We start from the raw sequence: 27869 nt of genomic DNA, 5'->3' as shown, positions 1-27869 counted from the left end.
AGTCTAGTTATTATGACAGTTAATGATCACAGTAATCTCACGCTAACAAAGGACATATTATTAACTATAGCTCTGGTCTATATGATCTCACATGTTTCCAAATGTGGATTCTCAGTCTCTATTTTTCTCGTAAATTTGGATTTTCTGTTAAATTTTTTTGATGTTTCGGTGCTGTTAAATAACAGGTTGTACTTCAAAATATATTTATCGACATTGATTTTGATATTTTAAAATATATTTAAAAACTTTTAATATATTAATATCAGTGTATCTTTAATATTCAATAGGCATCGTTAAAACATCTAATAGAGAATCTGGACTCGTTTCTCTTCCTATATGTAGCACTTCGGTTGAGGTGTCTATTTTACCTGTGCAACCATACCTCACTCTTCACCATTCGTCCAATAAAATATTAGGAACCTTTAGTTTTGCCACCCAACCAAGAAAGAAACACAAATGAACAAATCCAACGCAAAACGTGGACATGAAATTCTGAATCTAAACTTGCTTATTCTTCTTCATCAAGATCTTATTGATTATTAAATTTGAGATTGTCTGTCCTCGCCTTCAATAGAAGATAGGAAATGAAAGTTGTATCAGCGTCAACATCTCAAACTTTGGTTTGGTATCACTGTTTGTATCTATGCTCTTCATCAAATAGGAGCATATCAAATAATAGGTTTCAACAATTGTTATTTAGTTTATTTCCTTTCACCTAAATAAGTAACATCGTAGTAATTTCTGAGAGCTAAATAAACACGCAACGTAATGAGGCAAATTGCAGGGTTTGACAATACCATCTAGAATAAGGTCTGAATCTTTCATTTATTTAGACTCAATAATGTATGAATCTTTGTCCTACAAACCAATTAAAAAATAAGATCACAAAAATTAATAATTTTGAAAGTTAAATATATTTTTAATGTAATAAAACAAAAATTGGGTTCTATTTGTTTGATTCGTTTTTAGTAGTATAAAATGAACGAGTTTTGATTTTCATTTCAACAACCGAAGGTTAAGCGATTGTGATATCCAATAGTATATCAGTAGGTGAGACATTCAAAATTGTGTTCGTATGCTACAAAGTTCTTTTTATACCAATTCAATGCATATAACTTACGTTTTAATTGTTAATTACATACCTCATTGAATTCAAATTGTCAATTTTTTCCAATTAAATTCCAATTATTCGTTCCATGAACCTTTATTAATAGACAAGACCGATATTCCAGTATATATATTAGCTTAATATTTCTTGAATGAATCAAAAAGCTACGCGATTCAAGTTTTCTTACCATTTAGTCTAGCTTAGTTAGGTTCTAGTAACTAGAACTTTTAAGAGTTTTCATTTTCAAGAGATGAAAAGCGTCAATTATTTCATTAATATGATTAAAAAATCATTTCATTACAGTGCTTCTATACATTAGAGTAAACTTGTAAAACAGAACAGAAAAAGAAAGGACACTTAATGTTTATTACTTTATATTTTATTTAAAGTTATCAAATTACAAAAAAAAAAAAATAGAAATAAATTCCTCCCTTTCCTTTCTGGAACTCATTTCTCAAGCACATCAAACCAAGTTACTACATTCAGTAACTTTAACAACCAAATGAACAATCTACAATATACAACAAATCCTTGTTATCCCAATGACTGCATTTCGGTTGTAATCCATGTTTGGATATTCCCAGGCACGGGTATGAATGCTGATGTGCTTAACTGGTATCATAAGCAGAGAGTATTATATACTTTTATAACACAAGTGAGTACTAGTATAGTAAGTAATCAAAGCTCCCCAAAGTATATATGATATCTTCTAAGCCATTGTTTTGGAACAAGATCAAAATAATTGCATCCATTATTCAGCTGTTGGCTACTAGTAATCAAATATCAAGAATCACTGTTTATAGATTGCACAACCGAAATCAAAATCATAAAAGTGGATAAGAATGCAGAATCTGTAAAAGAGAGAAAAATCCTCCATTAGTAATGCTGTAATTCTATCTTATGTGTGCTATCTTTTTTGTTCAAAAACCACATTCCAATCTCCAGTACAATTTCTTCCAACACAAACTAAAAATCTAAAGCAGTGATGTGTACCTGCCTAGATTCACACTTCAGTGACCAAAAAATACAGGAGAAGTGATTTAATGTCCTCATTTTCTTTCAATAAAAGCCTTGACCCTTTCCATCCATCTTACATACTCCGTTTTATCCTTTTGTTTCATGTACTGATGCAAGAAAGCAGCAAGTTCATCATTTATGCCCCTTTCTTCCAAATAATCATAGAGGCTCTCTTGCAACTCATCGTCCAATTCCCTGTCAAGAACCAACAGAAAAAGGTGTCGTTAACACAATTCCAAATCTAAGCAAAAAACTAGGAGTGGAAATGAGTGAGTAAACCTACGTGAATTGCGGACCAGAATAGGGCTCAGCTATTATATTCTCATTTGCACGTATGAACAACCTTTTTATCTCTACACAATCAGGCCAAGCAGAACACGTAATTTGCAACACACCATCACCTTCTCCCTTGGAGATAGTGACAATTACAGTAATGTGCATCTGCATTTCATCAGAATTAATTACACCACCATCTTTTGTTGGAGTTGGAGCAGGAACAGCTCCATCAAACATGGTGCCTTCAAGTTTAATGTCTTCATCAGCATGTCGTTTTTTCAGTGTAATCCACCGCTCCCCAGCTCGGCCATCCACCACAAAGGAACCAAACTTCGTAGCAGACTGTAAAACAAGAGTATGCTTTGAACACGAATACATAGCAGTTCAATTGATTCAAAGAAATGTATTGAACACACGAATACATAGCAGTTCAATTGAATTTTATTGGGAAAAATCACACAATGTTATAAGCCAAACGTTGGTAATTTCGTGGTTTTAAATAAATTTTATCTGATAGCACTGTTAGAAAGTGGATTCCTAGAAATTGAAACCTTATTAGTAAGTAGAAGTTAGAGGAAAAGGAGAAAAGAAAACATACTTTGAAGGTAGAAGCAGATTGGAGCTCGTACTGAATCTCGTTGCGAAGGAGTCTCAAAATGTTACCCTCGAAAGCTTCTTTGCGCATTTCCGATATGTAACTTCTCCGGAATAGGTGTTGAGAAATGCATAATTGTTGCTGTTGATGGTGAAATTGGTGTGTTAGGGTTAGGGTTGGGAGTTTTCTGAGGGAACGAAGTAAGCGTGCCATTGAACAAAAACAGAACGCACAATCACAAACGTAGGGTTTTGGATCAGATGAAAGGGTTTATGAAATATGACTGAGACACTACAATAAAAAAAATACTAAAATAATGTTAGTGACATTCACAGGAGCATAAACAACATTATTATCTAATCTATAAAAAAAAAAATGATGTGATAAAAAACAGAGTATTTTTTTTTTCTACAATACTTAATTTGTTCTAAAATTTATTTTGATAATAAATGGCGAGATACGTTGGAATGTGTTATGGACTGGAACAAAATAGAATACTTTTAAACTGTTAAATTTGTAACCCTTTCAAAAAAATTAAAGGTGTGCTACTTATGTGCTTATTCCCCATTTGTACTTCTAAAATACAAAATCACCATTCTAATTTAAATATATTTGTAATTTATATATTTAAACAAGAATAGAAAAAAAAAAACCTTTTTTTAGCTTCTTCATCTATCTATAAATCTTGAAAATATAAAATTAATTGAAATAAAAAATTATTCTTGCACCTAATAATCTCATGATACTTAAGAATTGAAGTTAAAAACAAATTTTCATTTTTCAATGTTTTTAAATATTTTCTAGAGATAAAATAATGAATCAATCCCAAAATAATTAGTAATAGTAAACATTGAGTCCGCATTTTTTTTTTTTGGAAATTATAATTTTAAGAAATCAGGAAAAGAGTAATTTTCTTATCTTTATTTTTTTTATATACTGATATGGTAAATAAATTAATATCGGTGAATATTGTATGGAGAATATAGGTTATATCCATTTTTTTTTAAATTAACACGAAGACGGGATGAATTATACATATTCGTCTTATGTCAATATTAAAACAATATATGTCAAAATACTAAAACAATATAATTTATTAGATAATTTAAAACATTTATATTAACTTATTTTTTTAATTTCATAATTTATTTTTAAAGTATAAATTTAATAACTTTTACTATTTTTTATAATTATTTAACTTTTATCTAATTGTTATTTTAATATTTAATTTTTTTAAAATATTTGACATTGAAAAAAAAATCATCTTTTTAACATTAAATACATGATAAAATAATATTTTATCTATTGTAATTTCAGTAAGAAAACCATTTAATTAATAACGGATACATGTATATTATTTCCTTGGACGGGACAAAAATTTCATATTCATTTTCACTCCACAAATGAAATGAAAAACCCATACCCACTTTGTCTTTATGCTAATATACCCAAACATACATATATTAATACCAAATATAGTCATAAATGATTGAAAAAAATAAACTATAAAAAACATAAAGAAAGCAACATAGTGTGTAAACTAAATAATTAAAGCAAGTAAAATACAACAAAATAGAAGAGGTAAAAATTTCAAACTTAAATAATTAAATGAATTTGTTAAAAATGTTGTGATAATTCATCCATCCTCGAACCTGTCAATAGTTTTGATTTCTAAACTTGATTCTCTTCAAAATATTTATATCCAGCATTTTTTCCTCCGTCAACAAACATTATTTCAATAAATCAAAAATAATGTGCGAGGTTATAAGAGTATAAAAGTTTTTCCTTAATCATTACCTATTACTAAAACAGGTTTCACGTCTAAGACATAGCAGCAATTACTCAATGTCATGTCAGCCAACCATACTAGTATCTAACTCAACAATTGATATACTGTTGTACAAAAACAGACCATTTGGTATTATTAAAAATCTATAGATAGGGCACATTTTTTCCAAAGAAAAAAAATATAAGGGTCATAAGAAGTCAACTTCTGATTTCCAAGGTCCTCACTATTATAAACATTATGAACATCTGGTCTCATTAATTTTTCTTCCGAATATCTGGAGGTGATTAATGAAACATTTAACCGCATTAAATCCAAACCAAAAATCAACCAACATGAACATTCCACCACACCAAACTATTGCAGTTGCATTCAAGCCTATGAAATTGATACACTCAAGATTATAGCTGTCTCCAACCATAACCATAGACAAGAGCTAAAAGCTATTGTCTCAGACAAATGTCTAAAGTACTCTTGTTCTGGTTTCAATTCACAGAGGAATAATAAAAGGCACTGAGTTGACTAAATTTTGGTCTAGTGTTGGTTTACTCAAATGTTGGTCCAAGAGGGTTCGGTTGAACTCCGAATCCAGGACCACCCTCTTTGAAACTGACACCACTATCCATGACCCCTAAAACCCTTAATTTCTCCACATGGCAATTGCATTCTTCCTCGCTACACCCACAACAAGGGAAAAAAAGAAGAGGTGCTAGTGCAAAAGCATAGCATTTTGGATTCAATTAACGGGCTAACCTAACAATCACGTAAGACAGACAAAGCAAACAAAGGGGAAAGCTGATGTAAAAATATAACTTACAGGACTTAATTAAATACAAGAAGATTGAAGGACTAAACTAAAATCAAATTAAAGGGAGAGGATGAACCCACATTTAAAGTTTACTCCCTTCCACTCCACATTCAAATGATCATAGCCTAGAAAAAAAATTATTAATTTACTGGATCCTTACATGACTGCAGGCACATAAAGCCCAAATAACAATTACTTTCTAGCTTCCACATATATAGAAACTAAACTAATGCACCAACCAAAAATAGATTTCGCATTTATACCTTCCTAATAAAACTTGAAAAGTATTTCTCAGAGGTAGGGGATTGACAACAGGTTTGGTAACCTGTGAAGTATGATCAAATAACTAATCATTTTTTGAGCAAAAGAGAAAGAAAGAAAACTATAGCTTTTGATCATTTCAATCTAATAACTTAAAAAATTTCTAAAGATCCTAGTACCTTAAGAAGCCCCTCCACTTTGACTCTGGCCTTTGGGATCCTGAACAGAATAATTTGGGGTTGCATCTAAACCCTTACTCTCTTCGCGTAATTCTGGCTTTGACTTGGGAGAATTATGCTTGCTAACATGGTCTTCATTATCAGCTTTATTTGATGCAGAATCAGTGGGACTAGTGTCCTTTGGGGAAGAACTTAAGTTTTTTTCCTCATTATCAGTCACCTGATTTTTCGCTAGGTTGCTACTAGATTGTTTCTTTGTTTCAACAACAATCTCCTTCACAGCCTCTTCAAGTTTCTCAAGTCTCACTTTCACCTCTGAAAGTTCGGGATCATATTTTTCTTCCTTTTCCTCTGGGGGATTTAGTTCCATTTCTTTTTCTTTTTCCTTTGCTTCTTCCTCTTCCTTCTGCTTCTTTTTCTTCTCAACGTCCTATTAAGTGATTTGGAGAAAAACCATTATCAGGGAGGAAAATCAACAAAAAAATAGTGTACCACTCATCCAGTTATTTAAATGTCCAATTACAAATAAAGCCCACAAATAACAGGTTCAAACAAAACATAGAATATAATCTAGGAAACTCCAATGTATTTTAAAATAATTCACTATATCTTTCATTAATTCTCAGCAAACAATATCACTGTGCAGCAACCGCAAACATTTGCAGAATGTAAGGACTATCAAAGATATAGTTTATACATCATCAATGTCTAGCTAGGAAAATAAAATGGATCAGAACACCGAATTGCCTATACGAGTCTTCTTAGATTGTCACACAAGATGTTTCATTCCTAAAGGATTCCATAGAAAGTACTTTAGACGGAGCCCTGGATTGAATGGTCAGATTACGAAGAGGGAATAAGATGATCACAAGCACCTACCAACATTTATATGAAGAACGAAAATTTCCCTTATATTACAATATCAGAAAAAGGAAAGATAACTTACCGCCTCCATTGTTCTCATTTCATAACGAGCATATTGTGCCACCAAATACACAGCTGTGTAGAAAAAAAAAAAAAAACTTCGATGATAATGGTAGAAAATTTTGAAAATGATAAAATAAAACTTTAAAGGGTGAGCATCATACCCAAGGAAGGCAAGCAGGCAAAAAAAAACTGTACAAGATGGAAATCAAACCTGACCAAGAAAAACAGAGATGCAACGTAAGATTTTTTTTTTCCCTTCCTTATTAACAGTATAAATAAACATAGTTACCTCACCCTACCCCCACCCAAAGTGTAAAAAACCCTTACTTTAATTTTCGTATAACATACACCCACCAATATAGTCTTTACAATGGCCTTTAGTTTCACTCTGGTCTTTAATTTTGGAATTCATAATTTGCTTAGTGAATTTTCTACTAATGTTAAGGACCAATATGAAGAAGAGTCCATTGTTTTAGTTCCTGACTTTAAAAATCATAATTTACCTTAATCATTTTCCATTGGGAAAGCTCATTACACGAACTTATTTGGATTTAATGACTACAGAAAGTGACTTATGATCTACTTACAAATTCTTTTTTAAATAAAGTTCACAATGTTAGGTTATCAGAATAAGTTTATGATATGAACTCTAATGTAATTTTTTAAAATTAAAAAAAAAAAATGAGCAAGGCTTCCATGGTGTCAACTTGCAGCTTGAAACTCCCAAAAAATTAGAAAATAAACAGATAAAGGTAGTAAAGTGGAGATACAATGTATTAAGATCATTAAGTAATGTTCACATGTGAAAGAAAAAAGGTGCAAGGAAGGTGCTCGACGAAATGCGAGAAAGAGAAAACATAGAGGAAAGAAAGAGGATACCCAAACTTCCTCTTCTTCGGGGGATCAGTGAAAAGAATCTTAGCGGCAGTCACCATGTCGAGATTCTCCAGCTGCCGATACCTTTCATCGACGACGGTGTTTTTGTTGTCGCCGTTGTTGTTACTGCTTTTAGTTGATGTACAAAAGGAATAACGGGTTCTGGCGTTACTGGAGAATGACGTTGCCAGAAACTTGAATCGCTCCGAGGAGCGTAGCCACCTTACTCCGCCGCGAAACATAGAGGTTCATCGCACAAAAACACCAACCGATTTCTTAAAACTTCGGATCCACCATACCCGCCCCGTTTCTACTCACCTCATTTACTATTATTATTTAACAAAAGTTAGAAAAAAATTTGAAAAAAATAGCATAAATATACGCATAGGCTCATGAAAATAATGGTTTTTCTTCTTCTACCACACTGCCAAAGCATGGTATATAAACTTTTAGGTTTTGTAATTATATTCTTACTATTTATTTTTCTTTAAATTAAATAATGTGATTGTTATTTTATTTTATTATTTAGTTTTTTTACATATTAAAAATATTTGTGTGTTTATTATAAAAGAATATTAGTGTTAACAAGTGTCTTTTCTTGTTTTGCACTAAAAATGTGTTGAATAAACAAGAATTACCGTTAACACTTAGTTAATGATAATGACATAAAATAATCCTTGATTATTATTATTGATTATTGTAGTTGACAATGCAAAAATCCTTGTAAAACATTATGTGTTAATTAATCTAATTTTGTTATAAAATAAAGGTAATAAGAGAGACAAAGGAGAGGAAGAATAGAGAATGAGAGAGTAGGGAGCAACTTCTGTTTTTATGTGTGTCTCATTACTGATAGGACGAGTCCTATTTATAGGTACAATATGGTAACCCAGAAAGGATATAAAATCAAATAGTAAATACAAAATATTACATCATAAAGAGTAATGAATAATATGATTATCAATCATATGAGTGATTGTATAAATCAATGGACGACCATTAATTCATAACACTCCCCCTTGGGTGTCCATTGATAAAAGAATGTGCCTCGTTAAAACCTTACTAGGAAAAACCCTTTGGGATAAAAACCTAGTGAAGGAAAAAGAGTACATCATTCTATATAATATTGTTCTTTGCATCTTCTAATTTCTCCCCCTCATGTAAACTTACATCATTAAGATGGCGGAGTCCAATCCTATGAACCAATTGCTCAAAAGTTCTCCTTGGCAAAGACTTTGTAAATAAATCTGCTAGATTTTCACATGAGCGAATCTTTTGGATCTCTACATCACCATTTCTTTGAAGATCATGAGTGAAAAAGAATTTTGGAAGAATATGTTTTGTTCTGTCTCCTTTAATATATCCTTCTTTCAATTGAGCAATGCATGCACTATTGTCTTCATATATCGTTGTTGGTTTCATTTTTCCCAAGGATAAACCACAAGTTTGTCGCACATGTTGAATTATAGACCTTAACCAAACACATTCACGACTTGCCTCATGTAATGCTAAAATTTCTGCATGATTTGACGATGTTGCTGTTATTGTTTGTTTCACAGATCGCCATGAAATCGCTGTGCCACCACATGTGAACAAATATCCTGTTTGTGATCGACCATTATGAGGATCTGATAAATAACCTGCATCTGCATAACCCATTAGATCTAATTTTGAATCATTTGGGTAAAACAAGCCCATATTCATAGTGCCTTTAAGGTAACGGAGTATTTGTTTTACTCCATTCCAATGTCTTCTTGTAGGTGAAGAACTATATCTTGCTAACAAATTTACAGCAAATGCTATATCGGGTCGAGTATAATTAGCAAGATACATTAGTGCTCCTATAGCACTAAGATATGGTACTTCAGGACCAAGTAGTTCTTCATCTTTTTCTTGAGGTCTAAAAGGGTCTTTATCAACATCTAATGACCTCACCACCATTGGAGTGCATAGTGAATGTGATTTGTCCATATAGAACTTTTTAAGCACTTTCGTTATATAAGCTTCTTGATGTACAAGAACACCTTTGTTTAAATACTCAATTTGTAATCCCAAACAAAACTTTGTCCTTCCAAGATCCTTCATCTCAAATTCTTTCTTTAAACAATCAATTGCCTTTGTGAGCTCATTAGGAGTTCCAACTATGTTTATGTCATCTACATAAACAGCAATTATGGCAAATTCATTCTCGGATCTTTTCATATAAATACAAGGACAAATAGGGTCATTTTTATACCCTTCCTTTAATAAGTACTCACTTAGACGGTTATACCACATACGTCCTGATTGTTTCAATCCATAAAGGGACTTATTCAATTTTATTGAATAATCCTTTTTAGAATTTGCTTTGTTGGGCACATTAAATCCTTCAGGGAGTTTCATATAAATATCATTTTCCAAAGAGCCATACAAATAGGCTGTAACAACATCCATGAGGTGCAGATTCAAACCTTCTTGTGCAACAAGGCTAATTAAATATATAAATGTTGTTGCATCCAATACTGGAGAATATGTCTCCTCAAAATCAATACCAGGTCTTTGTGAAAAACCTTGAGCAACTAACCGTGCTTTGTATCTAACAATTTCACCATTCTCATTTCGTTTTTGTACAAAAACCCATCTGTACCCAATAGGTTTTACACCCTCAGGTGTGCGAACTACAGGTCCAAAAACCTTTCGTTTAGCAAGCGAATCTAATTCTGCTTGGATTGCATCTTTCCATTTTGGCCAATCATTTCTTTGCCGACAATCTTCAATTGTCATTGGTTCTTGATCATCATTGTCACTTATGACATCCTTTGCTACATTATATGCAAAAACCTCGTCAATATTGACTTTATTTCGATTCCATATTTTATGATTCATGACATAATTTATTGAGATCTCATCATTTTCAACAATTTCAGGTACCTGAGGTTCTTCTGGAACCGAATCATTGATTATGTCAAAAGAATCTTTTGGGACTTTTACCCCCTCGATTAGGCCATCTTGCCTTTTTTCCCTTTTTCTCACACGAGGATTTTTATCTTTGGAACCCAAAGGCCTACCACGCTTTAGGCGTGTTTGAGATTCATTTGCTATATTAGATTGTCCAACAGGAATATCAATTCTGATTGGAGTATTAGCAGCGGGTATATGCGACTTAGTTACCCTTTTTGTGTCAGTAAAAGCATCTGGTAATTGGTTGGCCAATTTTTGTAAATGAATTATCCGTTGAACTTCTAGTTCACACTCTTTTGTACGAGGATCAAGATGAGATAATGATAATTCATTCCAACCAATATCTTTTTCCAGTTTCTTTCTTTCTCCCCCTAACGTTGGAAAAATTGATTCATCAAAATGACTATCAGCAAATCGAGCTGTAAATAAGTCACCTGTTGATGGTTCAAGATATTTTATTATCGATGGAGAATCATATCCAACATATATTCCCAAACGTCTTTGAGGACCCATCATAGTCCTTTTTGGTGGGGAAATTGGGACATATACAGCACACCCAAAAATTCTTAAATGAGAAATATTTGGTTGTTGACCAAAAACCAACTGTAAAGGAGAGTATTTGTGATAACTTGTTGGTCTGATGCGAATCAATACTGCAGCATGCAGAATTGCATATCCCCAAGTAGTCATTGGAAGATTAGCTTTCATAAGTAAAGGTCGTGCAATCAATTTTAGACGTTTTATCAATGATTCTGCAAGTCCATTTTGAGTATGAACATGTGCTACTGGATGTTCAACTTCAATTCCAATTGACATACAATACTCATTAAAAGCATGAGATGTAAATTCACCAGCATTATCAAGACGAATTTTCTTAATTGGATAATCTGGGAAGTGGGCTCTTAACTTGATCAATTGTGCTAATAACTTAGCAAATGCTTGATTTCGAGTTGATAGTAAACAAATATGTGACCATCTAGTGGACGCATCAATTAATACCATGAAATATCTAAATGATCCACATGGTGGGTGTATTGGACCACAAATATCACCTTGTATTCGTTCTAAAAATGAGATTGACTCATTTCTAATTTTTTCTGGTGATGGTCTTATTATCAATTTTCCCTGCGAACATGCAGTACATGAGAAATCATTGGACTGAAGAAGCTTTTGACTTTTAAGTGGATGTCCACATGAGTTTTCAGCTATTTTTCGCATCATGATATATCCAGGATGACCCAACCGATCATGCCAAACAAGAAATTCATTCTTATTTGTAAGCTTCTGGCTTACAATAACATGCGTCTCAATCGCATTAATATATGTGTAGTACAAGCCATAAGAGAAGGCTGATAATTTCTCCAATACACATTTTTTATTTGACTCAATTTGAGTGATATAAAGATATTCAACATCTCCTTCATTATTTGTCTCAATATGATATCCATTTAGACGAATATCCTTGAAACTTAATAAGTTTCTATTGGACTTAGGAGAATAAAATGCATTTTTAATATGCAATCTTGTACCTCTTGGCAGAAGTACTGTAGCTCTTCCAGAGCCTTCAATTATATTTGTAGTACCAGAAATAGTACTAACATTGACTTCTCGCATTACCAAAGTAGAGAAAAATTTATTACTCTTGAGAATTGTATGAGTTGTTGCACTATCAGCAAGGCACAGATCCTCATCATTGGTGTTAATGCCAATATTCATTCTTCATATAAACATAAATATCAATATTAGAGATTACTTTGTAAGAGGAGAGAAAGAAAAAAAAAATAAAATAGAGGATTTTATTCATAAAAACATAAAAACTTGTACATATAAAAGCAACATGAATTAAATATAAAACATTGTCTTAAAAATTAATCATAAAATAAAACTATTTTCTAACACTCCCATCACCAATAAGGTGATCAATGCTTCCATCGGGTTTAGAAAAGAAATCACCAATATCAAGATGAGTAGTATCCATATGACCATAATCAGAATCACCATCTTCATAAGCAAAGTGTGTTTCTACATTCTTCTTTTTAAGTGATTCTTGGTAGAGTTCAACAAGATGCTTTGGTGTATAACAGGCACGGGTCCAATGACCTTTACTACCACAACGGTAACATATATTTTCAGCCTTTTTGCCATTATTTTCACCCCTTTCTTTTTCCTTTTTCGCATTCTTGTTCCACTTCTGTTGATGAAGTTTCTCTTTGAAAATTTCCTTTATAACCATGTCCACGACCATGATTAATAGCACGACCACGACCACGACCATGGCTACGACCACGGCCAAAATTACGACCACGATTATTATTATGGTCTTGACCTCGTCCATGATTATATGGATCAGATGTTGCTGCATTCACTTCTGGGAATGGAGCAGAACCAGTTGGTCGGGCCTCATGATTTTTCATCAAGAGCTCATTATTTTGTTCAGCCACAAGAAGGCATGAAATCAATTCATAATATTGATTGCTCCATTCACTTCTGGGAATGGAGCAGATTAGGCGGATCTCATGATTTTTCATCAAAAGCTTTATTGCTTTGTCCAGCCAGCCATGCATAGGCATGAAATAAATTCACAATATTTGTGAAGTCTCTTTTCACAATATTTTTGTTATGAGCAAATTAGTTGCTTTATTTCTTTATTTAATGGTATCCCAATATCCATTGCATCTAAATATATTTCAACATTTAAAATCCAATATAAGGAATTCTTCCTTACAATATCAAGGGTCACAAATCCAAATTTTGCAACGTTTCGCGTGTTTAAAACTAACACATAAAATAATAATATTAATAATAATCATCATCATCAAAATAATAATATTAATAATAATCATCGTCATAATAAAAATATTATGACAGAGAATTTTGCAACGTTTCGCGTGTTTAAAACTAGCACATAAAATATTAATATAATCAAATTTCATGTATGAAATTATTAAAATCAAATAATAATAATAATAATAATATGACAGAGAAAAATAAATCAAACAATTATCATTACACAAAAAAAAGAAAATGAGATAAAGTTTGTGAATGAGAAAAAGATTAGAAAGAACCTCGGTTAAGGAATATAGAGCGTTGTTCTTAGGGAGAAAAAAAAAATATGCCTTCACGCTCAGTTGGATAACCCTCGTGCTGATAACGTGTTATAAAATAAAGGTAATAAGAGAGACAAAGGAGAGGAAGAATAGAGAATGAGAGAGTAGGGAGCAACTTCTGTTTTTATGTGTGTCTCATTACTGATAGGACGAGTCCTATTTATAGGTACAATATGGTAACCCAGAAAGGATATAAAATCAAATAGTAAATACAAAATATTACATCATAAAGAGTAATGAATAATATGATTATCAATCATATGAGTGATTGTATAAATCAATGGACGACCATTAATTCATAACAAATTTTACATTAGTTATGAAATTTCAAATTTCTTCGAAGACGAGTAAATAAGATAACATGTCATCTATTATTGATACAAAAGATAAATATTAAGTGATACATATAAATAAAAATGAGTATTATATAGAAAAAAAATTAATAGATATTCAATGAAAAAGTTCCAAATATATATAGAACTTAAAACTTACAAAACAAAAAAGTGTTTACAGCTTTTTTTAATTTGATTGTTCTAATTTTTTCCGTTGCATTATTTGAAATAATGAAATTTAAAAAATTATAAACCAACTTAACATAATATAAAAATTAAAAAAATTCAATTTATAAACACAGAGGAAGTTTAAATGTCAATTTTCAGTTTTAATGTGTCATTTTTAACTAATTTTGTGTGTGGGCTTACAAAAGCTAATTACAACTTTTGAGAAAAATCATTAGATTTGAAAAGAAAAAAAAATGATTGTCTTACCTCATTCTCATTATTACTTTTATGTTTTATTTTAATTTTTAATAAACTTGTTAGATGAAAAATAATTTTTTTCATAATCAAGAAAAAAATAATGATAATCGATTATTCAATAATTGTCTGTTTCACTGTTGCTTAATTTCTATGTTTGCTAATTATGTAACTAATATTTACAAAAGTAAGCTTAATTTTGGACAAACTATTTACCATGCTTCATTCCCTTTACATGTTATATTTGACAAAAATTAATTGAAATAAACCAAAAAAAAAAACGATTATTTGTTGTTGTCTATAATTATTTAAAGATTTTGTTATGTATTTCCTATTTACCAGTCATGGACAAAGAAACTGATTTTATATTTATAGTATCATCATAAAAATGTATTTTCACGTCATAATTATTATAACATTGTGAAAACATATTAATATAGAGTTCTTTTTATTAAAGGAGAATTTCTCAAACGATTATCAGACATACTATGGGATATAAAAATACAAATAGTATAATTTAAGTAATTTTAAAATCAAAAGATAACATAACTTTTCAATGGTAAAAAATGGCAAAATTGTTTTGGTTAAATATGTTTTTGTCCTTAAGTTTCGGTAAATTTTGGAATTAGTCAATTTCAAAATTTTGGATCAATTTGGTAATTCATCTTTCAAAATACGTGAATTTAGTCATTTGAATCAATTTTTGTTAGGTTTATTTGATGTTTCGTACGTATTTTAGGATTGTGTTTGAGTTGTTTAGACTGTTTGATATATTTTTGCTTTAATGTTAAGTCAAATACTATTATGAAACGCGTTTGAAATGTCAACCAAACTTAACAAAATTTGATTAAAATGACTAAATTCATGTATTCAAAAGATTAACAAACTAAATTAATCTAAAATTTCAAAATTTACTAATTCCAAAATTCACGACAAAAACATATTTAACCCAAATTATTTATGTCTAAAAATAATACACATTAAAACACCGAAGAATTCAAAGTGTAACAAAAATAAATCATTTTGAATTCTACATTCTTTATCAGTTACATTTTTCATCTATGTATATCATAATTTGTGCCCACACAACTTTAAATGTACAATTATTTGATGTGTTACATATTCTTTTCGGTTGTAATTGTAAAAGGTGTGGATTTGGATTATTATTTATGCAAGGATATCTTCACTTTGGTTTTTGCTTAAACATAATATAATAATTATGAATGGACATTAACATTGTTTGTTTATCATATATTTTGATAAAGTTTTTGCCAAGCTTATATAAAGTACATGTATACATTTATTTAAGTATATTTATTCATGAGTGATAAATTACACATCAATACCTTAACATTGTGATGAGAATAATATTATTAATAATATGTTTCTAATTTAGTCGCATTTTATCTCTTTTAACTACGATAAAAAAAACAATAATATTTTTAAAATATATACTTAAATTTACTGGATTATCTCAATTCCTGTTTAAAAATGAATGTCACGAATCTCAACCACATGAGATTAGAATTTGTTAGTGCTATTATTTACCACACCCACGTGACAACCTAGTTAAACCATCATTCTAATCATCCATAAGCCCTAATTAACAACCAATTATACCACTTTCCAGGGTCAAAGTCTTTTCTATCTTCTTTACTTCACTTGACTTAGGAAAGAAGATTACGAGTTAGTGTGTGTCAAATACCTAATTAAATTCTTTAATCCAAAAAAAAAGTTGCTAATTGAATTGAATCCATTATCATACATGTTCATACCCCACTCCCCTTTACCCGAAACTCATCATCACGCTCCTCTTTTTCTTTACTTTAAGATCAAAACTCCACAAAACACTAAACACTAAACAAACTTCATGATAATACAATAATAGACATAAAAATAACATGGAACCCCTCACCCATACGCCATAATTATGACCAAACGTTACTTTCTTTGTCTTTACAAATTCTTTTCAACACACCCAAGACCACACCAGCTCATGTTTCAGGCACAAAAGTAATTTCACTCCAAATCACAATTCTTTTATAAATACATTTTCATGCGTATGTAACACACTATATATGCTCCCAATTCACACACACACACGCTCACCGCCACCACCGCCACCACCCACCGCCGGTGGAACCCACCAGCCAACGCAACCAGGACCTTCTCATTCCTTTCCTCTTTCTCCTCATCTTCCTCATCTTCCACAACCCATTTTCCATTTCTTAGAAATTCGCATACCCAATTGGGAAAAGCAAACACCTTTGTTGATACGATACTCTGTGGTGAGAAAAAGCCTTCACCTTCATTTCATCTCGTATTGAACTCTGCGTTTTCTTCTTCTTCTTTTTTTCTGCCGGGGCGATGAAGTAGTTGACGTTTCGCGAATCAAAAACGACGCGCCGCCGCAGAATGCTGTGCAGGAAGAGCTCAAAAAACGGCGTCGCTTCGGGATCGGTCCCGGTGTACCTCAACGTCTACGATCTGACACCGATGAACGGTTACGCTTACTGGTTCGGCCTCGGAGTGTACCATTCCGGCGTGCAAGGTTCGTCGGTTTTTTCTTTTTCTTTTTTTTTTCTCTCACTCCCTCTCCACCCCTTTTGAATCTCCGTAACAACCCATCTCAGATCTACGATCCGCAAAGAAAAAAAGTTTCTGGGTTGCTTTCACTCTCCTTTATTCTACAAAAAAATGAATTTTTTTTTACTTGGTTGTTGCTGCGTGCAGTTCACGGAGTTGAATTCGCGTTCGGAGCTCACGAGTATCCGTCGACGGGGATATTCGAGGGAGAACCGAAGAGGTGCGAAGGTTTCTCTTTCAGAAAAACGATTCTGATCGGAAAAACCGACATGGGACCCGGTGAGGTGAAGACGGTTATGGAAGAACTCGCGGCGGAATACAGAGGAAACGCTTACAATCTCATCACAAAAAACTGCAACCATTTCTGCAACGATGCTTGTCTAAGACTCACCGGAAACCCGATCCCGAGTTGGGTCAATCGTCTTGCCAGAATCGGTAAGTGATAACTCACCATCCACTGTTCACCGTTCACTATTCATATTCACAACCGACGACAGCAACAACAACAACAACAACGTTAACCCAACATAAACCTGTTTCTTCTTTTTACCAATAAAAAACTTTCAAGTGCTGTCTATTAATCCATTATTATTCCATTACGGGTCGTTTTCATCTCAGGTGTTATTGTTTGCTTGCGTAAATTTGAAAATTGAAAATTGAAAATCGTTGTGGTGTTGTATTTTTTTGGTGAAATTGTTGTATCTGCAATAAAAATATTCAATGATGTGGGAATTTGTTACCAGCACACACACGACCATTCCTAGAAAATTTTAAATATAGTTATTGTTGACTTTGAAAAAAAAAAGAAAGTTGTTGGATTTATGTTGACATGGATAAATTGACGTGTTTTGCAGGTTTTTTGTGCAATTGTGTTCTTCCTGTGACACTGAACTCAACAAAAGTTAGGCATCACAGAATGGAAGAGAAGCCATGTGAGGGAGAGAAGGAAGCGTTAGCGAGTGAGGGAAAGAAATCAAATTCTTCACCATCCCCTGCGAGAGGGCGCAGGGGAAGGAGTAGAACCCGACGCTCTCTCCCTCCACCGTCACCGTTGATTGTTGGGTCTTCTTCATGATCATCATCCTGAATGCCCAAAATCTTTTTTTCTTTTTTTTCTTTTTTGATTTGGCCAATTACAGTGAAGTTGCTCGATCGAAGAAAAGCAACAGATTGGATTCTGAGTTTAAAATTGTTTTTCTTCATTCTTTACATCCAATAACATTATAAAAATACCAGCCAGGAATCCCGGATTCAAAATCTACTTTTTTTTTTCTTTAATGCGTCTTTTTCTTTTGAAATTAAAGAGAGGTCCTACTTTATAGGAAAAAAAAAGAAATTTGATTCTATCTACCACACTGGAATTTCAACATATTTTTAAAGTGAAAAAGCAATCTACTATGTACGTAAACAAAAATAAAATACAAATATGATTTTTTAATATTAAATATATATTTAGCTTAGATAGAAAAATATTAAATACCGAACTTGACTAAAAAGGAGCAAGTTTCATTCTAATTTTTTTTTTCGCACTAATAATATTTCATATAAATTAGGTTAAATATGTTTTTTTTTTATATTTAAGTAAATTTTGGAATTAGTTCTATTTCAAAATTTTATATTAATGTAGTCTTTATTTTTATTTTTTATAAATGTATAGATTTAATCCTTTTTATAAATTTTTGTTAAGTTTATTTAACATTTTAAACGTATTTTATAATTATATTTAAATTAATATTAAAATGAAAATATATTAAACGGTATAAATAATTTAAATACTAAATCTAAATTAATTAAAATAAAGAGATTAATTTCAAATTTTACTCAATATTGAAAAAAAAAGATATTTAGAACCTATAAATTATAAACACTGTGACCAAAATTTTTGGTTGTGAAAATATTTGCTTAAGTTTATATATAAATGAATAATGTATTAGTTTTAATAAAATTATTAATAATTAATTTTTACCATGTTTAGTGATTTGATAAGAGTGGTCTTGTTTTTTTTAGTAAACTTTTATTCTAATTTAAATTCTCGTTTCTCTTTTAAGAATATGTTGAAAGACTTGATAAAAAAAAAATCAATGAGAGAAAACAAAACTGTATAAACAAAACCCTAGTATTTTAAATCAATTTAATAAAAAAAGTTTAGTAACAAAATTGAAAGTAGATATAATATCGGTCCCAAATTTTTGTAAAAGTGAAAGAAGTAACATGTGTCATTTACATCTATATCAACAACTATTTTGTATATATACGTTAAATTTAACAAATTAATTTTATAATGAAATTGAATTGAAACACATTTTCACTTTTAAGTTACGAATTTAATCATTTACCCTCTTTCTACTATTATACATGCATTATAATATCATGTTATAGATAATATCTTACACAGTGTCACTCCAAATAGTTTACGAAGATACTACAGTATTCAAAGATAATCATATATTTGTATATACCAAGTTTTACACTCTCCAGCTTCTGCATAATAAACTTTCCCACATGTTAAATCACTTCATTTTATGAACACAGTAAATTCACAGCTAGAAATTCTAATATTACATGAAATTTTTCGTACAAATTTATTAAAAGAATTTATAAGAAAAAACTTTTTTTCTGCTATTTTTTTAAAAAATTTTAATTGATAAGTAATTCCTTCGTGAGTAATCATTTCCTACAAAATTATAAAATTTGTAAATATTTCCTACAAAATTTATTGCAAAAAGTGTTTTATACAAAATATTTTGTAAAAAAATTGGTAAGAATTTTTTGCAATTTTTTTTCTCAACAAAATTTGTAGGTATTTCCTACGAAAAAAATTTCAAAATAAATTAATAGGAAATATGAGTTTTTTTAGTAGTGATCATAGTTGGGTCCATTAAATATGTCTCTAATAAATTGTTTTTCATCACAGACTAAAGTAAAATTTATGAATTTTTCATTATGTATTAAGTAATAGATTTTAAGTCTAGCTCAATCTTATAAAACTAATTTATAAATATAAGATTTACAGTCATTTGTATATTTTATATTGATCTAATCTTTGATCAAGATTTTCAACCTAACAGAACTAATTCTCTATTTTTTTTTTCAAATCTATAATCGACATAGAAAATTTGTTTAACTGATATATAAAATATATGTTTTAACCGATATAGAAAGCTTTTGCTATATTCCTATTATGTTTTAAGAGTTGGGAGATCACTAACAAGATCGAAGAACTTTGGTAAAGAAAAAAGGTGATAGATATTAATACTATTATTATTATTATTATTATTATTATTATTATTATTATTATTATTATTATTATTATTATTATTATTATTATTCCTTGTTGGAGTATGTGAATGCCACCCACATATGCATGTTTTTGAAATGATAAAATGTGCTAATGTTCTCCTAAAGTAATGCAATATTTTGAAACTGTTGAGTCTGTGTTTAAAATTATGCAGTGGAAGCAAACATTATGATCTTTCTTCTTTTTTTTTGTTGTGTCGAAGTGGTAAATGATAATGAACTAATGACAAATTAGAAGCACCATGATTTGTGGTGTGTTGCAGACATGGTGAGTTGCATAAACCACAGAGTGAGATAGTGAGACATGAACTACAGAAGAAGTTTGGTGCTGTCATTTTCTGTCAATCTCTGTCCCTATTCTTCATTTTTCTTTTTTTAGGGTTATGACTTTTCCTATTTGGACTTTCCACTTTTTCCTCTAAAGAATCTATTAGAGTCAACAAAGCTGCATCTTAGAACCCTAACTTTTGACCACCAAACCAATAATGTTTTTCATTTTTTTTTAACCTTTTTTTTTTCCTGGCTGAGAACAACAACACAACATGATTGAGGAAGTAAATGCACGCTGCTTCGTTAAAACTATGCGACCTAAAAATAAATTTCTCTTACAAAACCAACCTACTTTGCCTATATTTGGTGAGAGGTGGTGAATACGAGGAAGAAGAGGAAATAAGGTTTTGCTTGAAATTTATTATTCGGTTGGATGCGATTTTAATTCTTAAACTTTTGCACAATTAAAAATTGGTTCATATGTTAAATTTTAGGATTAAATATGTTTTTGTCCCTCAGCTTAGTGAAATTTGGAATTAGTCTCTTTTCAAAAAATTTGACAAATTTAGTCATTCATCCTTAAAGATGCATAAATTTAGTCTTTTTAACCAAATTTTGTTAAGTTTATCTGACGTTTAAAACGTATTTCATGATAGTATTTGAATTGTTTACATGTTTGACACATTTTCGTTTCAATGATAACTCAAATATTATCATAAAATGTGTTTAAAATGTCAAATAAACCTAACAAAATTTGATAAAAATGACTAAATTCATGTATTTCTAAAGATAAAGAACTAAATTGATAAAAAATTTAGAAAAGAAACTAATTCCAAAATTAACTAAAACTTGAGGAATCAAAAACATATTTAATTCTACATTTTACATAGTTTGATCATTAATCTTTAAAAATAAATAAATATAATATTCATGGTCCTATTGATTTGTTTGAACGTGTTAAACAGATTCTTGATTTAAATTGTTTGAACATATTAACTGTGTTTCAAACTAATTCTTAATGTTAGTTTGTATTTAATATATAAAAGAAATAAAATTAACAATATTAGAATAAAAACGATTATATCTATTATTTTTTAAAAATTGAAAATTAAAACATATTAAAATTTGAAAAAAAAAATACGAATTTATTTATCCCATATCCCATTATGATTAACTTTATTATTAACGGAACTAATGAAGAGATCAAATCAAGTAACAAGTGACTCTATAGTGTTGTAACGTAAAGTTTATAAGCGCTTTTTAATAGGGCATTTCGTAACAATAACATAATAGGTTTAAGCGAACGAAACGAAACATTATACTAGTTTATATCCTTAACTGATTAATCCATATTTTTTAATTTTAATGATGCGTTAATTGTTATTTTCAGTTAAAAAAATATACATAATTACTTTTTTCATTTAAATTAGTTACTATTTTCAAGAATTTAATCTCAACAAAACGGTTGAAGTTGGAGATAAAATGTGGGTTATACTTGTCACAGTTATTTTAATATTATGATTTACTGTTTTGAATCATACTATCAGATGGCAATTCATGCCAGAAAATGAATTTCAAGTTAATTTAAATGCGGGAAAAATAATTATACGGTTCAATTTTGTAAAATTAATTTCTAATTACTCAATATTCGTTATATTTTCTTTCCTCACTCTTTCTCATCAGTTCTTAAAAAAAGATAACAATGACGCATAACCAAACGTGAGCTTCATTTTACTCATCAATAATATATTTCTATTATTATAATATAGTAGTTAAGTGATTGTATTAACTGCCAAGGTATCATTTCCAAAATAAAAACTTAAGTCACAAATTTAAATTATAAAATGAAAAGGATTTTTTCATAGAAAAATCAATAACTTAGCCTACAAACTTGAATATTTTGATTGAAAATAAATTGTTATGTTTTACGGCTCAAAAACTAACCTTGACTCGTGTATACATAGAATTAGGAGCAAAAACATGAAAAGAAAATAAAAATGGTGAATAAGGAGGAGAATATGAGAGTGGTGTTTAGTGAATATAAGCTTTGTATCTAGCCTCATCAACTGCTCCTATATAACATATAATGGAGAAAATTTAAAAAGTAACAATGGTTTGTGTTTAAAATGCCAAAAATAAGAAACTGGGCCAACAAAAGAACAATAATAATTTGATAAGTACAATAAAGCAGCCACAATGCATCACTATATTGTCTGTCTGATGTAGCTGTTGCCAAGCGCTGTAAAGTGTTCATAAACCAATTTGCATCAGTTAGAATATAAACTTCAAAAATCACAAACACCACATTCATGAACACACACACATACCTATGATTGCAGTTACAGATAATCAAGTGGTTTATCAGATTATTTTTCCTTTTCTCGCACCCATTCAACGAAATTGTCCAGGATCAAGGGCCATGCAAGCTCAGGATCATAGTCATCAAGGGCTGGATAACTTATCTGTGAATAGAATGGATTATGCAGGTGAGTTATAAATTGAGAAAAAAGGATCCAGAGAAAGCACATGAAGCAATGCTTTGGTATCTTCCTCTAATTAACTAACATGCAAGTGCTACCTCGTTGCAGAAGCGGAAAAATCCCATCCATTGATCCATGTTTATGACCTTGTAATCATTTTGAGTCTGCCATAAACAGTAAACAATTAAAATTCATGCCATAACCAAATATTCCACAAGTATTCCACAAATAGTAAAGAATTAAAAGTCATGCCATGACCTGTGTAAAAGCCAAAGCCATTACTCACCTTCAAATATTCCACAAACGAGTTGACTTGGGGCGGAAATGTTGAACCCAAAACAAGAGTAAGTAACTCACAAATGCTCTCTATATCAATGCTTTTCTGTTTCTCCTCTGGAAAATTTTGACAAATTTGATTTAGTATAATTAATAGTAGTTTAGGGGAACAATCGAAGTTACAACAGGTTATATGATTAAGAAGAGATTTTCTAGCCAATTCAAACTAGCAGATATGGGGAAAGTAAAAGAAAAGGTTGAGATCAGATGAATGTAAGCTTACACTATCTCAACTTTGTAGAATAATCACTTGAATTGTGAAAAATAAACTCAAACTTCGACATAAATGGACAAAAAGAAGTTAATATTAATGAACAGGAAATAAATTAAAGCTTACCTGTTAAACAATATTGGAAAGCATATGAATAGAAATCTGCAAAGTTTGATGGCCTCCTGACCTTTACAGTAGATGTCAAATTAAAATTGTTAGAAACTGAAAATAATTCCATCATAAATAAAGTACGATGGCCAAAAACTAATTTCTACATGAATAAGCAAAAAGTGTAAAACTTCAATAATTGTACCTCTTTTTCTAGGTCTGAAAGTGCCTTCCTCAATTTACTAATTGTATCGGCCCTTAATGCTTTTAAGCCTCTCCTCCACTCGTCCTATGAAATTTTGGAATATGTACGTGATTTCAGTATAAAGATGGTTAAGAAAGATACAGCGAAAACTACATGATTGTGCACCAAACGTTAAAGAAACTTACATTATATTAGTGACTTCAAATATTTATGCGTGAGTTTGTATTTAAAAGTTGAAATAATTCCAAAATAAGTTTTATGAACAATGAACATGATAATATACATACCAATGTAAAATATCCTTGCTCCTCAGCTTTCATTTTCCTGTAAAATTTTAAGATAATGATGTGAGAAATAAATACTATGGTGCCGATTGGTAACTAAGTGCACCAAATAACTTACCATGCAAGCATCAAAACCCTCACATCTGTATGATTAACCTCCATAGCAGCACAAAGTGTTTCGATTCCCTCTGGGCTGAAAACAAATTAATTAAAATATAACAAACCTACTTTCAAAATGCAAACACCTTCATCCAGAGAATGCACAAAAAATAGCACTTATACACCAAAAATCACTTTCACAGTTTAAACACGTCATTTCTTCATTTGATGTTTTTGTTTCTTTCTATTTCCCTTAATATAAAGGATTGATGTCGTACATGGTATGATCCATGTGATCCAACCCAAGGCACCGTTCACTGCACTGCTGAAGGAGGACCTCATAGTACATAAGCTGAGATTATCAAGTATTTGGTGCAACTATCTGCTAGTACAGCCTGATAATCATATCCTCTACCTCACAACTCACCATATGACTCTTAAGCATTTCCCTGTGTCAAGACGACTGCAAATTGCAACCACTCAAACAAGCTGGTATACTAAATTTCAAGCCTACATGCTGAAACTAATCCGCAAAAAACAACTTGAAATTTCAAACAAACCAATTCTACTCATTAAATGAAGCAACATAAACAACAAGAAATTCCCTTGAACAGAACCAACAGAATTCCAAACCAAAATAAATTTCAAATCATTACTAAATGTCCCATCCAATTGAGATACGAAAGAAAGATAATCAAAGCAGCTGAAGGGTTGTATAGTCAAAGCAGATAATCATATACACAATTTCGTCACTTACTACCAAATGCCTGATAATACAAGAATTTATCGAATTCTTTATACTTTCAAGTCTTACCCTGTTACCTTACAATCATATTTGTACTTGGAAACAGAATGAGTACTTCGGTATAATAGGTATAGGGCATTACTGTCATTTGTCCATACATATACCCCCTAAGCTCGTATCTACTCGTGTAAATTCACCTATCTATATTAGATGAGATATAAGTCTATAGTAGTTCGTTCCAGAAAAGCAATTAATCATTGATTAAATGCTATCTAGCTCCAGCGGATCAACGTCCAAGGTTTGAAACTTGTATTAAGAAAATGACAAAAAGGATAATGCAACTTGATATACACATATTGAATGGAAGAGAAAAAAAAAACATGTTTCGATGAAGCACACTTACTCAATCATCCCGCTTGACCCATTAGCAAATGAATAGAATAAACTATCAATTCGTTCAGATTCCTTCGAGCTTGCTTTACTTGAAGCTGAAAAATCATGTATGTATGATTAGAATACTGAACAATACCAGTCCAATTATGTTTGACCAAAGGCATAAACATGATAAAATAACACAAACATACACATGGAAGACATCAATGACCAGGCACTGAAGAGTTTGATTCTGATGCCTCGTTCTCTAAATTAAAGAGGACTAATTGAGGTGAACCGTCCATGCTCAAAGTACTTAACAGCTTCTATCAGTCTTTGCTTGAAAAAGTACTAAATTGACTTGATAAATACAGGGGAAATACTTTTTCTTTCTTAAGATCTAAACTCTCAAGTAAGAATTCTCTTCCACTAGTTCACACCCAACTACCACAATCCCAGAACCCCACTGAATTATAATAATAATAAAAAAAAAAACTCAAATATATGTGTTTGTATAGAAAAGACGAAGAGAAGTTTGTGGTCACGAACAGACAAGCAGAGAGGACCACGAAATAGGAAAAGAATAAACTTTAAAAAGACCACAAGATATGCAAATAAATTTCAATTACACAAAACACCAAGCACTTATAACCCGAGCTTCAAAAAGTGGTGATTCCAACTATTACTAGAGGATGAAAAGAGGGAAAATTGTATAGAAGAATCAAAGACAGGGTTAATTATGAAATAAAGGGGTAAAATTGAGAAATTGGGAATGGCGTACCGGAACGGTAGAGATCGGTGGCGGTGGGAGTGGAATAGGATTGACCCGTTTTTTTGGATGCAGAAGAGCGTCGCATCTTCAACCAAAAATCCAGAGATGAAGATTGTTGAAAGAATTGAACGCGCCAAATTCAAGAGAGAGAGAAACCAAACACGCGTTTTTCTTCCTTCAGCTTCTTAGTTTCTGGTTCTCTCTTGGAGAGGTTGAGGATGATGACGTGGACACGAAGAAGTGGGCTTTTATAATTGTGATGTTTTGCTGTTTCACATTGCAATTGACTTGTCAAGTTTTTATAATAGTAACTATAAGGACTAAAGATATAGTTTATTAAGTGGAAGGACCAAAAAGTAAGAATGTTGTTAAACCGTAAGGACCAAATGAGTAATATTTTACGTTATATAATCTGGTAAAATTTTCAATTTGTTACCTCTTTTACATCTTTGAAAAATTATTCTTAGCGGAGACGTCTATTTTTTTCACGAGAGCCAAAATAGTAACTAAATACAACTGAATTTAGTTGTTTTCAATAAATAAATTTTTAATTATCCAAACTTAATACTATAAAGGAAGTATACATGTTGTATAAGATTATCAATTAAATATCATAAAACTCTTTCACGGAGTTACTAGTATTTATCTATTTTTTAAATATACATAATATTATACAAATAGATTATGATAATATAATATTATTAATTTAATATATAAAATAAATTTATATTTATTAAAAATAAAATAAAATATATAAAAAAAATATGAGAGATTAATTGATAAATAAAAAAAATAAAAAATAAACAATTTTATAAAAAATTTATAAAAATAACGATTAATTTTAAAAAATTTAATAATTAATTATATTTTAAATGGTAAAATTAATATGGATAAAAAAAATCTATTTATTCTTATAAATATATTTCAATTTTCTCAAATTTCAATTTAACTGAAAAAGATAAAGGCGAGGAGAATTTTTTCCACCTCCATAGGCAAAGTAAAAAGACCATTTTATCTTTATCTTTGCTCTTTATCATCTTGTTCTATGTGCACCCCATCCTCTTCTAATCACACCAATCGAAGGAAATTAATCTTAACCAAGATAGGAAAAAAGACCTCTGATTGCAAAGCCCAAATCTGTGACCCAGATGCTCAAATCAGATTTTTATTTTTATTTTTATAGTTTACGTTCTGCAATTCAAATGTTCTAGATTATATCCAAAATATAAAATTAAATTATAAATCTATATTTCGAATTATATTATCAAGAACGTATTTTTTGTTTTATATTTTAGATTGGATAATTTGAAATATAAAATTTGTATTTTGGAACATTTTTTAATTATATATTTCAAAATTATGGATTTTTTTTAGATGCATGGAGATCTAAATAACTGAGTATAAAGAATTGATGTATCTCCAGATAATTATGCTATTAGATTACAATTTAAGTCCATGGACTAAAGAAG

General features: G+C 30.6%; 4 protein-coding genes across 9 annotated transcripts; 1 reads left to right on the top strand and 3 right to left on the bottom strand.

Moving 5' to 3' along the window:
* Nucleotides 1–1342: 1342 nt before the first annotated feature.
* LOC114167668 (uncharacterized protein At2g39795, mitochondrial-like) lies at nucleotides 1343–3257 on the bottom strand. Of its 4 annotated transcripts, none has more exons than XR_003600291.2 (4): nucleotides 3000–3257; nucleotides 2409–2743; nucleotides 2102–2320; nucleotides 1343–1959 (listed from the first exon to the last, which is right to left on the bottom strand). XR_003600291.2 is itself a non-coding variant. In XM_028052786.2 (3 exons), exons 1-3 carry the CDS (start codon nucleotides 3207–3209, stop codon nucleotides 2158–2160), a joined length of 708 nt encoding a protein of 235 aa, XP_027908587.1. In that variant the 5' UTR covers nucleotides 3210–3257; the 3' UTR covers nucleotides 1890–2157. The 4 variants fall into 4 exon arrangements, 1 of the variants encoding a protein (XP_027908587.1); XR_003600292.2 differs by having other exon boundaries at nucleotides 1343–1720; XR_014984889.1 differs by having other exon boundaries at nucleotides 2106–2320.
* Nucleotides 3258–5623: 2366 nt separating this feature from the next.
* On the bottom strand, nucleotides 5624–8200 carry LOC114167665 (uncharacterized). 2 transcript variants are annotated; one of them, XM_028052784.2, is made up of 5 exons: nucleotides 7837–8200; nucleotides 7119–7168; nucleotides 6977–7029; nucleotides 6031–6460; nucleotides 5624–5915 (listed from the first exon to the last, which is right to left on the bottom strand). In XM_028052784.2, the coding sequence occupies exons 1-4, from the start codon at nucleotides 8073–8075 to the stop codon at nucleotides 6032–6034; spliced, it is 771 nt and encodes a 256-aa protein (XP_027908585.1). In that variant the 5' UTR covers nucleotides 8076–8200; the 3' UTR covers nucleotides 5624–5915; nucleotide 6031. The 2 variants fall into 2 exon arrangements, with proteins under 2 accessions (XP_027908585.1, XP_027908584.1); XM_028052783.2 differs by having other exon boundaries at nucleotides 5624–6460; nucleotides 7837–8199.
* An 8461-nt stretch (nucleotides 8201–16661) lies between these two features.
* LOC114166809 (PPPDE putative thiol peptidase family protein) lies at nucleotides 16662–18464 on the top strand. Its single transcript, XM_028051648.2, has 3 exons — nucleotides 16662–17186; nucleotides 17369–17656; nucleotides 18076–18464. Exons 1-3 carry the CDS (start codon nucleotides 17051–17053, stop codon nucleotides 18294–18296), a joined length of 645 nt encoding a protein of 214 aa, XP_027907449.1. The 5' UTR covers nucleotides 16662–17050; the 3' UTR covers nucleotides 18297–18464.
* Nucleotides 18465–22818: 4354 nt separating this feature from the next.
* Nucleotides 22819–26686, bottom strand: LOC114166808 (defective in cullin neddylation protein (DUF298)). Of its 2 annotated transcripts, none has more exons than XM_028051647.2 (10): nucleotides 26410–26686; nucleotides 25660–25744; nucleotides 24531–24605; nucleotides 24416–24452; nucleotides 24129–24212; nucleotides 23942–24002; nucleotides 23555–23661; nucleotides 23367–23432; nucleotides 23116–23250; nucleotides 22819–23027 (listed from the first exon to the last, which is right to left on the bottom strand). In XM_028051647.2, exons 1-9 carry the CDS (start codon nucleotides 26483–26485, stop codon nucleotides 23155–23157), a joined length of 687 nt encoding a protein of 228 aa, XP_027907448.1. In that variant the 5' UTR covers nucleotides 26486–26686; the 3' UTR covers nucleotides 22819–23027; nucleotides 23116–23154. The 2 variants fall into 2 exon arrangements, with proteins under 2 accessions (XP_027907448.1, XP_085524180.1); XM_085668054.1 differs by lacking the exon at nucleotides 26410–26686 and adding an exon at nucleotides 25841–26084.
* Nucleotides 26687–27869: the final 1183 nt, after the last annotated feature.

Source organism: Vigna unguiculata, chromosome 10 (assembly GCF_037176805.1).
Source record: "Vigna unguiculata cultivar grain cowpea cultivar isolate G323 ecotype 2 chromosome 10, ASM3717680v1, whole genome shotgun sequence".
NCBI lineage: Eukaryota > Viridiplantae > Streptophyta > Magnoliopsida > Fabales > Fabaceae > Vigna > Vigna unguiculata.
Note: the sequence above shows the minus strand (reverse complement) of the source record. Positions and strands in the feature narration are given on the sequence as shown.